Source organism: Bombus huntii, chromosome 12 (genome assembly GCF_024542735.1).
Source record: "Bombus huntii isolate Logan2020A chromosome 12, iyBomHunt1.1, whole genome shotgun sequence".
In the NCBI taxonomy this organism is placed as follows: domain Eukaryota; kingdom Metazoa; phylum Arthropoda; class Insecta; order Hymenoptera; family Apidae; genus Bombus; species Bombus huntii.
The window spans coordinates 4558267-4572645 of NC_066249.1; the positions used below are offsets into that span (position 1 = coordinate 4558267).

General features: G+C 29.2%; 3 protein-coding genes across 17 annotated transcripts; 2 read left to right on the top strand and 1 right to left on the bottom strand.

Moving 5' to 3' along the window:
• Positions 1-30: 30 nt before the first annotated feature.
• On the bottom strand, positions 31-3869 carry LOC126871708 (U3 small nucleolar RNA-associated protein 25 homolog). Its single transcript, XM_050630813.1, has one exon. It carries the CDS (start codon positions 2537-2539, stop codon positions 260-262), a length of 2280 nt encoding a protein of 759 aa, XP_050486770.1. The 5' UTR covers positions 2540-3869; the 3' UTR covers positions 31-259.
• A 160-nt stretch (positions 3870-4029) lies between these two features.
• On the top strand, positions 4030-12346 carry LOC126871714 (WD repeat-containing protein 20). 10 transcript variants are annotated; one of them, XR_007691722.1, is made up of 7 exons: positions 4096-4621; positions 5267-5449; positions 5970-7358; positions 8893-8964; positions 9236-10487; positions 11281-11321; positions 11569-12346. XR_007691722.1 is itself a non-coding variant. In XM_050630829.1 (6 exons), the coding sequence occupies exons 2-6, from the start codon at positions 4352-4354 to the stop codon at positions 9305-9307; spliced, it is 1986 nt and encodes a 661-aa protein (XP_050486786.1). In that variant the 5' UTR covers positions 4030-4181; positions 4305-4351; the 3' UTR covers positions 9308-12346. The 10 variants fall into 10 exon arrangements, 4 of the variants coding, with proteins under 4 accessions (XP_050486786.1, XP_050486785.1, XP_050486784.1 ...); XR_007691723.1 differs by having other exon boundaries at positions 9236-9522; XM_050630829.1 differs by having other exon boundaries at positions 4030-4181; positions 4305-4621; positions 9236-12346.
• On the top strand, positions 11481-14359 carry LOC126871742 (aprataxin and PNK-like factor). 6 transcript variants are annotated; one of them, XM_050630911.1, is made up of 5 exons: positions 11481-11624; positions 13044-13118; positions 13204-13389; positions 13458-13954; positions 14016-14359. In XM_050630911.1, exons 1-5 carry the CDS (start codon positions 11592-11594, stop codon positions 14353-14355), a joined length of 1131 nt encoding a protein of 376 aa, XP_050486868.1. In that variant the 5' UTR covers positions 11481-11591; the 3' UTR covers positions 14356-14359. The 6 variants fall into 6 exon arrangements, with proteins under 6 accessions (XP_050486868.1, XP_050486869.1, XP_050486871.1 ...); XM_050630912.1 differs by having other exon boundaries at positions 13210-13389; XM_050630914.1 differs by having other exon boundaries at positions 11579-11624; positions 13190-13389.
• The last annotated feature ends 20 nt before the right edge of the window (positions 14360-14379 follow it).

Consider the following 14379-nt stretch of genomic DNA (forward strand, 5'->3'; position numbering starts at 1 on the left):
AAAATAATTCTCTGAACAAAATCGTTTGGATAATTGTAATTAAGATTGTATTTATTTCAATGCATTTAAAAATCGTATAGTAATATAATAAAGAAATTAAACAAAACGATGAAGATAAAAATGTTTCCTGCTAATAATAATACGAACTACAAACGTTAATGATACATTTTTACATATTTAATGATATTAACAATCACAATATCGATAACATCCGATACCCATGCTATTATATAAAGGAATTTGACGTACTTTTTATTTCCTATTCACCAGTCATAAGCATGTGGATGGATTTTTCTGATCCAAACATTTTATTTGCCCTTTCAGCTCCTACAATTGCAGAAAGCTGCATAATATCATATTTACAATATAAAACAGTAATTGTCATATTACTTCCAGAACCTGAACGTGGATTTTGATTAGCTTCTTGCATTAAGTTACACATTTCTACGTAAAACTGAGGAAAGATTGGTGGTGCGTAAAATATAATATGCCTTATACCTTTTACTCTTATTCTACGGAAAAAATGAAATCTTTCTGAATATAGGAGAAAATGTGCATCACTATGGAAGAACATGTCTCTTGCTCTTGCCACTTTTGCATCTTTAGAATATTCACAAATTTGTACAAAACTATATTCTTCTTTTTTAAAATAATTCCGTAATTTCACAAAATCAAAGTAAGATGGTATAAAAATCAATGTATGATTCATTATTCTATCTTTATACTGAGGAAGTATCTTTGTTGTAAAGAACTCCATTCTATATTCCAAGGCTTGAGAATGACTTGAAGTGTCAAATCTGTGAAACACTTGTGGAATTTGTACAGCTACTTGACAAATAGATCCAGGAGAAATAGGATTTATTATTTTTACTTTCCCTGCATAATTGTAACATTTCTTATTAAATATTCCATAAATTTCAGGCACATGAATACTTGAAAATATTAACGTCTGTCTATAGTATTTAGTCCATCCATTCACACACCAACTTCTTACTCTAGAAAAATCTGTTCCATGAGAATCTTTTGGTTGTAAATGCAAATGATTTAATATATGTATCATATGATCCCAGTTTTGCATTAAAAACAATTCTGCTTGATCAAGAATCAATAATTCTACTGATGCTAAGAAATCATAATCTCTATCTGCTTCACCTTCTGCACCTATTAATATTCTTAAACCTAGTAGAGATGAAATTATTATGTCGGAGGAGTAAAACTCTGAATATAATTTTAAAGTCTTTTTTGTAATAGCAATTCCTATTTTAAAAGTATCATCTGTATTTCCTTGAAATGTCAGTTCATAATCTTCAGGTTTTGGATTTTTTTTTGACATTGCTAATTCATTGCCACTAAAATCTTCCATAAATCTTGTCTTATTCATTACAGAACCACCTTTATCTTCTCCAATTAAAATAGATATCAATAATTCAACAATTTTTAGACATGAATGCCTAAAAGGAACAATTATTAAAATTTTTGGTCTCACTAAACCTTGATCTCTATATTCATCTGGGATTTCTGTCATGTTTGTACATTTTGATTTTGTTATCTTTGCATTATGGTGCAATATCTTCGTTCGTGTTTTCAACACATGATTAATTATATGTAAGCAATACACAAATCTTATTTGATCCGCATTAGAAAAAGTCCTTTCAGGATAGTATAAATCTTGATAATTATTTATTATTGAAAATAGCTCCCTTTGTAAAGGAGTCATAGGTAATGGAGTTGTATTCGCATTATCCTTTGTATTTGAATAATTTGCTTGGGTAAGATTGCCATGAATTTGAGACTTGACATATAATTTATCCCAATTTATATTATCAATTAATTGAGGAACAGTGCCACACTTAGCAAACTGTTTATATTCTAAAACAGAAATGTTAGATTCTTTCATTGTGTCTTTAGCATCATCTAAAAATTTTGGTATTTGACATGTAAGATTGCCTAAAACAGGCCATATTATCTTTTGTGTTTCTACAGTTTGTGGGACATTAGAAACTGCTTCATAAAGTTTATCGCTTAGGTCATCATGAAGATGAATTGAGAATGGATCCTTCAAATAACCAGCATCTTCTTGAGTAGTTTCAGGATCTTCTTCGTCAGCGTCTTTCATTTTTATTTCATCGCTATCACTTGGTAAATCTGCCTCCTCATCCATATTGTTAGATTCCATTGTTAGCTTGTCTCTAATTTCATTACTCTCCTCAACGTCATCCTTATCACTAAAATCATCACTTTCTGAATTAGATTCAATAGCAGTAATTTGTAAACTAGTTGTATTTACAAAAGAGGATAATAAGTTTTGCAATGGATTCTCTTGTTCATCGCCAGAATTGTCACTTTCTATGTCTCGTTGTTGTAACTTTTCTTCTTCCAACATTTGCCTACGTTTCTCGATTTCCTTATTTTTAATGTCACGATCTTTGACATACGAAGCCTCTTTTAGGTTAAATTTACTCTTTTTGGGTTTCGGCCGATCATCGGACCGATGAAATTTCCTTTTTCCACCGCGATTTGATCTTTTACCACGTGCCATTATAATCAAATGTTATGTACATTAATTAACAATCCATAATAATAAAAAAAATGTTATGAAATAAAATTCATCCACGTGTCTTTGTCGATGATTTTTGAATGTACGAATACGTATTTATGTTTCGAGTTATGAATTTGTATATTCATAATTACGTAAATTATATAACTAAATCAAAACATGATATATATTAAAAAGAAAACAAGTACATAAGATTATAATTTATAATAAAATATATTAGTATTATAATTTTTAATTATACACGATCACGATTTTATATCATTTATTCGTTTAGAGAAACACTTATTACAATATTGTAAGTATATACTATAGGAGAAATATCAATATTCAAAATAAAACAATATTTTGTCATTCTTATGTGTATCTAATGTGTATGTATGTGTTTCCCAATATTATTGTATATTATATTATTATAATTAGCTATAAATATTTTACAAATTACAAAGATAAGTAATTCTACATATAATAATTATTATATGTAGTACATAATTATAACCGTTGTTTTTAAGCAAAATATTATCAAATAATACTTGTATATGCATAAAATAATATACGTACCAGAATTTGAATTTATTTAGAATTACCATTCGGAAAATCGGAAGAAATTTGAAGCAAATTCTCTGGATTTAGATCACGTGACTAATAATTTTAATAGATGAAATTATCATGCCTAATTGAATTTTGTAATCTTTATTTTTCTTATCTACAATTATACGAATCAGGAATCTAAAAAGTTGTCACATGTCAAATTGTGAAAAATTAATAATATATAAGATTTTTGAATTCATAATATGATAATATATTTAAATGAATATTAGCTTATCATATTAGAGAAATACTCATAGCATCTTTTTATTACTGGTTATCTGGGTCATGATTAATATCTATAGTACAAAGTAGTCCATGATAATTGAATATGTGTTCTTGATAAGCTAAACCGGTAAAGAAACAGAGGAAGTGGAAAAAAGTGGGCAAAATTAATTAACCCTTCGCTCGGTTGTTTACAAAATATCCGGTCCCTGACAGGCTGTCAGAACTAACGAATTCAGGCAATGCTGCGCGCGCAGTAATAACACGGCGCTAACAGTGCCGTGCATTCTGTAATTTTATTTAATTTCTTCATTGCAACGTTGAATTACAAAGATTTAAAAATATCCAGAATAATTATACATATTTTGATAGACCGTACAAGACATCCAATTGTATTAGGTATTACGTCATATTATTATTTTATAAATTATTCTGTATGATTCTATTGTTTTAATATCATTAAAAATATATTGAAAATATCACACACAAACACACAACATTATTAATATTTTCAATAGAATATGCGTAAATGTATTTTTTCTTTTCTTATCTGAAATCTGTATTTTAAGTACTTGAATGTTTACGACAATAAATATTTGAAATTTCTTTATTAAGCTGCTTATTTAATATATACGAATTCATTTTTACGTTACACATTGCTTATCACATGGAGGTAAAGGGAGTATCAGGGGTATGGTGGGGACGGAATTGTCCTATACGAGGTTGAGAGTATGAGCTGCGGATCATAAATGCACGACGGGCAGTTTCGATATAGAACTTGGGGCGCCCTTAGCGAAGGTTACATGCAGAACCGGTAAGCTCTGATATTTGGAAGATTTTTAATATAAGGAGCTGCATAGTTGGTGTTTGACAGTTTTTACAAGCTGTCGAAGAAGAAATTATCGACAAACGTATAGAAAGGTAGAAACCAACACAGGTTTTTTCGTGTCTGATGAGCTCCTCCGTCGCACCGCTGGTGGTAAGATGGCTGTGCAGTTGGATGGAGGAGGGAAGGAGGACTTGAAAACACAGTTTGTCACGCGGGAAGGAACTTATAAACTAATGACTTTGTCGGAGTATTCAAGGCCAAATAGGGTCGGTTACACGAATGGTCAAGGAAGTGCATCCGTTAGGGTGTCTTTCGTAACTTTACCGGATCCAGCAGATCCTACGGGTACACAAGGACTTGGTGACCGAATGTGTTTCAATTTTGGCAAGGAGCTTTATGTTTATGTCTATCGAGGAGTTAAAAAGGTAATCTAAACTTCCCCCATAGTTATTATATTTGTTATTATATTTAGATCTAATTGAGCGTGGATTCGTTGAAACCTAACCTCGAAAACGCGTATCAAGCCTCCATCTTTGCACTATCACCACACCTAACATAGAGAATCCTTTTACTTTGTATATTACTGCATGTAAACTTATATTTATCAAACTTATCTCTAATTAGACGATTATTTTAACAACAGATACATCAGTCACTTTATTTAGAATAATAACTTGTTTATTTAACTTCATTTAAATTATAACATATATGTTATCTATCTTTCTCTTCCTTCCTTCAGGTCTTACTAGCTAAACTTTTAACTTTTTATTAATACATACCATATATGCTAATTGACAAAATATTAGTATATTTAACAATTTTATAGTCCATGTTTATAAATCTGATGCAAATATTTGATATACGCAGATACAAGAAATTAATATTTTTAAAATATTAATTTTGATAAAATTTTATATCTTTCAAATAAATGTAACTGAGAAATATTAATGATCTTATATAGACAAATAAAATAAATAAAATTTATTAATCACAATATATTTTTACAATATCTTAATTTTAACATGTTATTAAAATTTACAATGAGTCAATGTTATATGAAAATATTTTAGGCTGTGGACTTAAATAAACCAGTGGACAAGAAGTTATATAAGGGAACTAATCCAACATGCCATAATTTTAATCAAACAACAGCAACTGCAGATAGCGCTCCGCTATTAGTTGGTTTTTCTACAGGTCAAATTCAACTGATAGATCCAATACAGAAGGAACTCAGCAAATTATATAATGAAGATGTAAGTAATTTGTTATCTTAAAAAATAGAAATTCATATAGATGTATGAATATACTTTAATATACATACTGAACTAAATTTTTTGAAGATGTAAGAAGATTGTAAAATATTTCTGGTACAATCCTAAAATTCTGGGAATACATTTATTGTGTATAGGTACAAATAGATTGTATAATATTTTATTATTAAAAAGATTGTACAAAGGTTGTTACCACTTCATCCAATCTATGTGACATGAATGTCTTATCTTGTTGTAACATGATAAACAAAGATGTTAGTTAGTATGATAGTTTAATGATTCATAATACTCTATGCTGTAGTAACATATATTTAATAGTATTCATATGTAATATTTAATTTTGTAAGTCTTATTTAGATTTTATGATGGAACTAAATAAATTTAATCAGTAATTATGTAACTTTTTCGTTAACTTATTAGATAGCTGCAACAGCCCAATTTTTAAGATTATACTTATTATTTGTTCAATAAATAAAAAGATATATATCTTTTAATGTTTCAGAGATTGATTGACAAAAGTAAAGTAACATGTATAAAATGGGTTCCTGGATCAAACAATCTCTTCTTGGTATCGCACAGTTCTGGGCAATTATATTTATATAATGAAGAACTTCTATGTGGAACCACAGCCCCTAACTATCAATCTTTTAAATCAGGGGATGGTTATGCTATATATACTTGTAAAACAAAATCTACAAGAAACCCATTATATAGATGGGTAATAGGTGCAGAAGGATGTTGTATAAATGAATTTGCCTTTAGCCCATGTGGCTCAAACTTAGCAGTTGTTTCCCAAGATGGATTTTTGCGAGTATTTCAATATAATACAATGGAGTTAGTGGGTTCAGCTAGAAGTTATTTTGGTGGATTTCTATGTGTATGTTGGTCTCCAGATGGAAGATATGTTGTTGTGGGCGGTGAAGATGATCTTGTGACAATTTGGAGCTTTCATGAAAAAAGAGTGGTGGCTCGAGGTCAAGGTCATCATAGCTGGGTAAGCGTAGTAGCTTTTGATCCTTATACTACATCTTATGAAGATCATGACCCAGACTTCAGTGGTTCAGATGATGAAACATTACCACATAATAATCATAATCATTATCATGAGAAGGCCAACCGTTTGTCTACAACATCGCAAGGAATTCATTCAAACAGAAACTCTTGTGGTTCAGAATTAAGAGTGTCAGGTGGTACATGCTACAGGTTAGGTAGTGTGTCGCAAGATACACAGTTGTGTTTGTGGGATATTACAGAAGATGTGTTGAGACAACCAATGTGTGCAAAACAAAGGCCATCTACAGCAGGTTCTAGTACTCTTCCTACATCAACAGTCAACAGTGGGAATGGTTCAACAACGAATCATCATTTGAACAATTCTAAACATAATAATTTGAATAATGTTAATTACAAAGAAAACGCGAGTGGTAATAATGAAAGTAGTAATAATAGCATGAGTACAAATACAGCAGTGTCAACTGTAAATTCCTTGACACAAAGGTTAGCAGGCCTTGGTTTTGGTGATCGTAAGGGTGATAATCATAAAAGGAACTTTAGCCTCACTATGAGAGGTAGTGGTGCATCTAATAGCACAATAATACAGAACAGTAGTGGTGATAAAGCTACTACTAACTTAAATACAAATAGTAATTTGAACAGTGTCAGTGGAAGTTTAGTAGGTGCAAATAAAAAGGTTAGTTCTGTGATGGATGATCCTATGAGGTTGATAGGGACTGCCTGGTGCCCTAGGTTTGATGAGTGCCCAGTGCTAGAACCACTAGTGTGCAAGAAGTTGGCACACGAGAGATTGACTGAATTAGTGTTTAGGGAAGATTGCTTCGTAACAGCATGTCAAGATGGATATGTCTATACATGGGCAAGACCTGGTCACATGGTAGGTCCTCTCACCATCAGCAGCACTCTGCACAGGCCACATCATCATAGCAATCCTTACACCAACATTAATTCCCTGCGATCTAACGATCTATGATGTAACCCATCTTCAATTTTTGTTGCAATTTTGTGAAGTAGGATTTTTTAGTAATGAATTCTGATTTGTATATAGAGATAAAACTTAAAATCATTACTGTTATTGAACACAATAATACCTTGAACAATTTTTCTATTGTCATTGTTGAATTATATTAGGCAAAACATGTTCTTTTGGACGCATAACTTTATTAAATGTGAAAAATACGAAAGAGTGATTTTGTTATTTTTTATCTTTAGTATTGTAATAAACATTGTTCTTGTGGCATCATACATACACATGCAAAATTTTTATTTCAGAATGAATGTATTTCTTGTCTTATATTTACGAATTAAATACTAGTTTACATTTTATCCAAAGCAGTATACATTATATTAAAAGGTGCCATTGGAATACATTAAAGATTTAGCAATATTTTTTAGCCTGTATTGTATATCAATTACAGAAATACATGGATGGATGATACTATGAATGGAAAAATTTAATATATCAATCTATATTCTATTTTAACAAAATTTCAGGTCTTTCTTATTGCATGATATATGAAATATAAGATTTCACATTCAATCTTTATATTTTTCAATTTTTTCAATTACGAAAAATATGAATTTCTAAGGAAATTTTTCAAAATTTATTCTGTAAAATTTTGATATTAATTGAATAGCAGAAATTAAGGAAATCATAAATATAAATAATATAAGGTTCATTCATAGTGTAAACCAGCATTTATATTTGTGCCTAATGATCATCTGGTCAAAATATATTCAATATAAATATTAGAAGAATATATTAGTATGATTATAAATAGAATATATTTATATTTGATTTCCATCATTGAGAGTAATATTGTTTGCGCCCCCATAAGATTTTGTAACAGGGCAGGCCCCTTAAACCCTTCTTTCTTTCCTGTAAAGTGTTATGAGCTTAGCTTAGCAAATGATAGAAAAACAATGAATTATTTAGTTAAACTATTGTCCTGGATTATAATGATGTGACATTTAATCCTTTGTTGAAAACAATGAATTGCCTCGTTGTACAATAAAGCAAAACTTTGAATGAAATATTGCTGCTTGCTTCCTGCTTGAGTTTTATACAAAATGCAATGCAGAAGCTCCAGAGTAAAAATTGAATCAGATATACATATGTAAATATATATGTTTATAATTTATTTTAATTCCTTTAGTTGTAATTTATTCTGAAATATGAGAATTTAAAATGTCAGATTCAGTTTCCTGGTGTTATGCATAAAGCATTTCTATCATCAAAATACCCTATGCTCCTTTATGTTATAGTGGTTTAACCAGTTAAAATTTTTGTGATAATTTTCATATAGTATGCATTGCTTCTTTTATAGTGACAGTCTTATAGTTTTATCGGAAGATGCTTGTGCTTGTTTCTTAAGCCGTTGGGACATTAATTTTTTACTTTGATTGGAAAGATTAATGTTCTGTACCATGCTTTGGCTGATGCAAGAGAATCATGGATGAGTCTTCCCAGAGTTTATCGCATGGTACGTATAATAATTTGTTTCCAACTTGTTTATTGCTTGATCAAACAAAGTAGTATACTGTGTTTTTTATATGCTCGTGTAGTAGTATGTACCTTGCTAAGGCATTTTTAAATTGTCATTGATCATACTTCTATGCTATTATTGCACTGTTCTTTAATGCACTTATAGAAATTATATCTGTGTTCCAAATGCTTCCAACATTTGCAGAATTTTTGTAAAAACAACCAAAAGTATTTTTGATAATAAATTTTTATGCATTTTTCAATTACAGGCAGGAATAGGACAGGTTGGAAATGCTCTCCACGTGATCAGTCCCACGGAAGGTGGAGGCACCATAGTATAGCCAGAACCAGATATTAACACATCTTCAAAGCACGAAGAAAAATACGTCCCATTAATGCATACGTTGCAATCTTCAAAAATGCAGTTTCAACCATATATCCACTATTGCCACTTGTATTATGTATGGCCAAGTGAAAATTATTCCAGTATTCTTTGAAAAATGGGTGATTCCAAGAGCATCTAACAATTGATTGCTAAAAAATACATTTTTATTTGGTAAGTTATTTCTAGTGAATACCAATTGCCCTTCCTTCTTAATTTTTTCTTTTTTTAAACGTGAGAAGATATTAAAATTTCATAATGTTATACAAATTTTATAAAAGAACCCAGCGAAAGTAATAAATAAATTGTGTGTACATGTATATATGTATACATATGTATGTTTGATCTTACATACTGTACTAAATCATTCCAATAAGATCCGCTTAGGAAAATAAATTTTAATTGAATGGTGTTAATACTAAATGCTTATGTATATTGTCAAAGAATTTTATATTACCAACATTTACTTGTAATTATTTAGAAACATGATTTTAAATAGTTAGCTTCTTGTGGCTTAGATTAACAAGCAGTGCAACTATTGTAATCAGTCAGAGCAATATGTACATATAAAGTATTTTAATTTGCGTATTGTTACTAGGGATTAATTGTTTTTATCTTGAGTAATATTATGTACGAAAAGATCGAATTAGATAATATGTAAAACAGGATTTATGTTATTTCATTTTTTAAATTTAATTATACCAAATATTATTTTTTTATATCGTTAACTTTAAGATATATTTACTGAAAAGATATGTTATAATGTTCCTTCTTTATGTTTCACTTCTTGTTAATGCAGTTCAGGAATATAGTCGGGTTATCGATAACTAAATTGCCTTAATAAGATTGTAAGCTAAATAAAGAAAATTTTTATTTGTTCTATAATGTGGTTACACGAATATGTTTCTAAGAAACTTGTTCGCTTTATTGAAAATCTATAATGAGTGCATCGTCGATGTACGATCAGTTGAAAACGAAGTGTAAAAGATGACTTTATATCTGAGAGCTACAAAGCATTGGTCGTAAATAATTAATTAAAAATCCGACTAGAAAAGTAACCTGTACATTGTTAGAATAGTTGTTTTAAATTTCTATTTGATTATAACTCTGCATGGAGTCTTTGAAACAACTTGTTGTGAGTAAGTATTGTATTTCTTAATTCTATTTACAAAGATTTTATGTGTTATTACAACATAACAATGAATCATTTTTACAACGAATAAATAAATAGTTTTATATAGTTCTCAGATACGAAAGTCTATCACAGTAAACAAATAATTATAAATGTATGAACAAATAGTTATTGAATATTCTAATGATAAACAGTATTTCATATTGCATATTCCACACGGCGATACTATTTATTACTTTATAAAAATAAATAATTACAGAAATATATATATATACATATATATACACACGTTAAAGTATTAACGTCAAAATGTAAAAACGATTTGTATTGTTGTAATTTTTAAACAGTTTGGAAACGATGACACATTTTTTCACCTATCATGGGCATTTCTTTCAAAATGTTATTAATTTAGCGATGAGATGCAGACGAAGTACAGAATCGTAATTGTATAAAACGTATTTATTCATTATCATACAAAGTTAATAAGTAAACTATATGATTTAGATAATTGTGTGTGAACCAGTGTTTCTTGGACAATAATATCTGTCATGGCATGCATTCAAATAGTCATAAATATTTTATGATTGTTAAACATATTATAGACTTAATTTATACTTCAGTCATTGAGAATCACTGGTCTTGGCGATAGTATACCTTTTCTGAAATCTTTTTTGTAAAATTATTAAAAGTATTTCCAAGGATATTTTCATGCATATTCATATTTTATGTTATAAGTAAATGAATTATTCTCGATATAAATGCGTATTGTGTATATATTAATAAATTCTGTTTTTACGCAGATAAAAATAATGGACAGACAGAGGTAATTCTGTTTTGAAAGGTATGTTTTAATATCATGTGCAAAAGAAAACAATAACAACTATATTTTTATGTTAAATTAATAAACATAAAAGTATTATTGCAATAATAACAGCATCGCAGCTTTCGTGATAATTGTCGGTATTCCAGGCAAGAATCGACAAGTTTTTGTTGTATTACTTGAAATTTGAAAGTTACATAACGCTTGATACCGTCTACTTTTTGATAAACAATAAATATGTATGTAACATTGCTCTTTTTCATTTAAGCTCTTCGAGGTGTACTGTGATACATGCGTATGCTGACATTGACTAATTACCTAATTGTAAGTAACGAAAGTAAGAATTATGCTAATATCGTGTGTTAAGGCGAATGATTAATTTTCAAACTGTTGATCAAACATTTCTTCATATCGGTATGCGTTATTAAGCCGAAAACTAACGAAGGCTGGCCTGTTAAATATTAAACTATATTTGATTTACCGAATCGGAGATTTATAATGTTCCTACATTGTAAACTAAATAACGAGTCCATAATAAATAATATGTTTTATTTGATTAGTACTGACCAGAAATCGCAGTATCAAATTTATTAGTTAACTTATAAAATTATTTTATTCGATGACCATAAATATATTTCTTGAATTGTTCTATTTTAAAGTTTTATTTTTCAAGTATTAGTTATTATTATTCAAAGATATTTTTCGTTTTGTAAAGCGAATAAGATTCCTTTATATCGAAGAAATCTGTAGTTGCAATTTGCATAATATTACTATTAATACAATAATTGATACAACGATACAAAGGAATATTTTATTGCGAACTGGTTAACTAGTCTGGCTGATTACATCCGTACAGATGCACATAAAAATGTCCGATCTTTTCCTATTTATTGACTTTTCTATGAAACATTTTTCAATGCAGTTTTACGATTAAATTTTACGATTAAATCGTATTCAATTTTTAATTCTTTTCGCATTTTACTTCATTTATTTATAAAAGTGTACATTCTTTGTAATTGTAAATGAAACAAATTTAATTGTTATTATCGTCGTGTACTTTTCTTTCTAACATATTTACCCGATACATATTATGAATATTATTATTTCCAAAACCGTTGTTAGTTAAGTTTTTGTTTAAGTTTTGTTTGATTCGTAAAAAGTTTACAGACAATACATTTTTTTTCTGACGCTATCTGCTTAGCCGACTACGATTATGTTCGATTTGTCCTTTTCTGTTTTCATTTCTTTTTTTAACATTTGTGTAACGTGTTTTTACTAGTGCAACAAAATTTTATTTTGTAACTGATTTTACAATATGACAAATTTTATACGTAATATATTCCGAAAATTTTCTGTAAATATAATAAATAGAAGAAATGAAAAAATTACAAATACTTCGAGTAGATAACGACGTGGTGCAAAAAATGGACTTACAAATAGGTAATAACATCATTGGCCGAAATGTTGAAACTGGAGTAAGTATGTTAATTATGCAAAGGAAAAATATAATAAAATAATCTTGAATTATTTTTGAATTGTCGATTATCTATTTTAAAATTGTAGATGTATTATGTACTTATATCTTATATATATGTACACATTCTTATGTATGCGTGATGAGTATGTTTCATTGCGGGAAAGCTTTTTTTCATATATTCCTTCCACATTTAAAAACGTTTGCACCCTTTCAATCTAAAACTACTGTGAATTGTGAAAATTTAGTGTGCATAATTTGTATTTCAGTGTGATGATGATCGAATTATAAAATATGCCGCAATAATAAATTTAACATCTGACAATGAAATGACAATAACACCGGTAAGAAGGAATTCGTGATTATTTGTAATGCTGTAGATATATCAAATGCACCATTTATTAGTGCCCTATAGGAATTATTTTCTAGTATCAGGTTGCACCATGTTATATGAAGTCTATCGAATCGTCGCGATGGCAACTTCTTAAATTGGGAGTTACAGTACCGGTAAAACCTGGAGATGTTTGTACTCTGGTACCGGATAAATGTTGGTTTAAAATTATATCAGTACCTGATAAAATGGAAAATAATGAGGACTATACGTTAAAACGAAAAGTATTAAATTAATGTCTTAAATGATAGTGAAATTAATTTTCTGACATTTCTTAATAATTCCATTATAGGTTAATGAAGATGTAGATTCTAATACTGTACGTGATAAAAGACTCTGTTCAGGAGAAGGAGATAATTCACGTTCTTCATGCAATGCATTGCATAAAATACTAAATAACGATCATGATGAAAATAAAATAAATGTTGAAGAAAGTGTTATAAACGAAGATAATTTAATGTATAATAACAATGAAAGTAAAACACAAGATGCAAATTCTACATTAATATGTGATCATCACAATATAGATCAGTCATCTGCTATTGAGAGATCTGCTTATAAAGTTCAAAATATGAATAAAGAGAATAGTGAATCTTATGTACATGAAAAGACTTTAAGCCTTAAAGAAAATTCAGATTTACCTTCTATAAGCGAAGACAATGAAAAAGTGATGGTAAAAGTTATACAATCCCCTGTTTCAAAAAATGTACACAGATCAAAAATATCTGCTAATGCAACAGGAAATGTTTTCAGAAGAGACAAATGCAAATATGGAGAGGAGTGTTATAGGTAATTTTATATGTTCTTTTTTTCTTATTATAAAGTATTTCATGAAAAAATCCTTTGGCAGGAAAAATTCACAGCATAGAGATAAATTTTGCCATCCTGAAGATTCTGATTATGATATACCTGATGATAGAGAAGAATGTCCCTATGGCACTCGATGCTATCGTAAAAACCCTCAGCATAAAATGAAGTTCAAACATATTGGTACAAATATTGCAAATAATAAGCGTAAGAAGCAGAATTCTAAACGAACACAGATACAAAAATCTTTGGATGCTATAAGTGGAATGGAGGATTCATCCGTAGAGGAGTCTGCTGAGGAATCTATTGATGAGTCTGAGTATGAGCCTTCTAGCAATGATGAAAGTTCAGATGATGATGAAATGTACTCTGATAAAAATTGAAAGTGAGCTATATATAAAGTCTTT